Source organism: Octopus bimaculoides, chromosome 27, assembly GCF_001194135.2.
Source record: "Octopus bimaculoides isolate UCB-OBI-ISO-001 chromosome 27, ASM119413v2, whole genome shotgun sequence".
Classification (NCBI taxonomy): domain Eukaryota; kingdom Metazoa; phylum Mollusca; class Cephalopoda; order Octopoda; family Octopodidae; genus Octopus; species Octopus bimaculoides.
This window is the reverse complement of record NC_069007.1, coordinates 17756124-17757054: the sequence shown is the minus strand read 5'-3', so window position 1 is coordinate 17757054 and position 931 is coordinate 17756124. Positions and strand designations below refer to the sequence as shown.

General features: G+C 35.1%; 2 protein-coding genes across 3 annotated transcripts in view; one reads left to right on the top strand and one right to left on the bottom strand.

The window, feature by feature from the left end:
• The window catches only part of LOC106870157 (collagen alpha-1(XII) chain), a 490284-nt gene that overhangs the window by 453754 nt on the left and 35599 nt on the right, over window positions 1-931 (bottom strand). The gene's annotated exons all lie outside the window — the stretch shown is intronic.
• Window positions 1-931, top strand: part of LOC106868389 (uncharacterized) — a 437000-nt gene that overhangs the window by 434297 nt on the left and 1772 nt on the right. For both annotated transcript variants that reach the window (XM_052977217.1, XM_052977216.1), the window contains exon 19: window positions 127-210. In XM_052977217.1, coding sequence (XP_052833177.1) covers window positions 127-210 — 84 coding nt within the window. The remainder of the gene's footprint in view (window positions 1-126; window positions 211-931) is intronic.

Genomic DNA, 931 nt, shown 5'->3' with positions numbered 1-931 from the left:
TATATATATATATATATATATGTCTGTCTGTCTGTCTGTCTGTCTATCTATATATTTGTCTACCTATCTATCCATCTATCTATTTATCTATCTATCTATCTTTCTTTCTTTCTTTCTTTTGTACAGATCAAATGTTTGAAGTGGCTTGCCATCGAAAAGAAGATGAAAGACCGTGTAGCTATAAAGAAACCAAGTCTAAGTGTGAAGACGGTAAGTACATACAAGTGTTTATCCCTAAAGGCTCATTCTTATTGGTTCCTCTTTGGTTTGCATTCGTGCTACAAACAGTGTTAGTCTTCTTCAGTTGCCCACTTTAAATCCACCACACAGTTTTTGCGGGTCTTTACTGGAATCCATTTAGCCGATGTCTCCAGTCTGATAAATAACTTGGTATCTCTATACATTGATTCTTGTTGAATCTTCCACTGTGCAGTTCCAGTGTTTGTGAGACGGTACAGAAGATGGAAGTGGGTCTTTAGTGGAGACTCATCCACCACTAGGTACCGACAGGGATACAATCCTGTGCTTTTATTCTTCTGTAATCCAGTACTTAACCAACTCATTACACAAGCCAAGACATATATGTCCATTCCGTTTGACTGATGCTTTTTTATGATAGATGACCTTTAAGAAAAACATATTACACACACACACGCAGATATATATATATATATATATATATATATATATACGATACAAATAATAAATGAGTATATGCATATATACGTACATGTATGTACATACTTACATCTACCTGTTTATATAGATGCATATCTGGGTACAGGACATCGCAAACAAAGCATTGACAAAAAGATAAACGAGTACAGAAAACACACAGGCTACATAGGGAACATCTCCTTCATCAGCTGCCCCCATTCTAACACAGGCGTTTCGAAGAGTAGAGCAATATATATATATATATATATATATA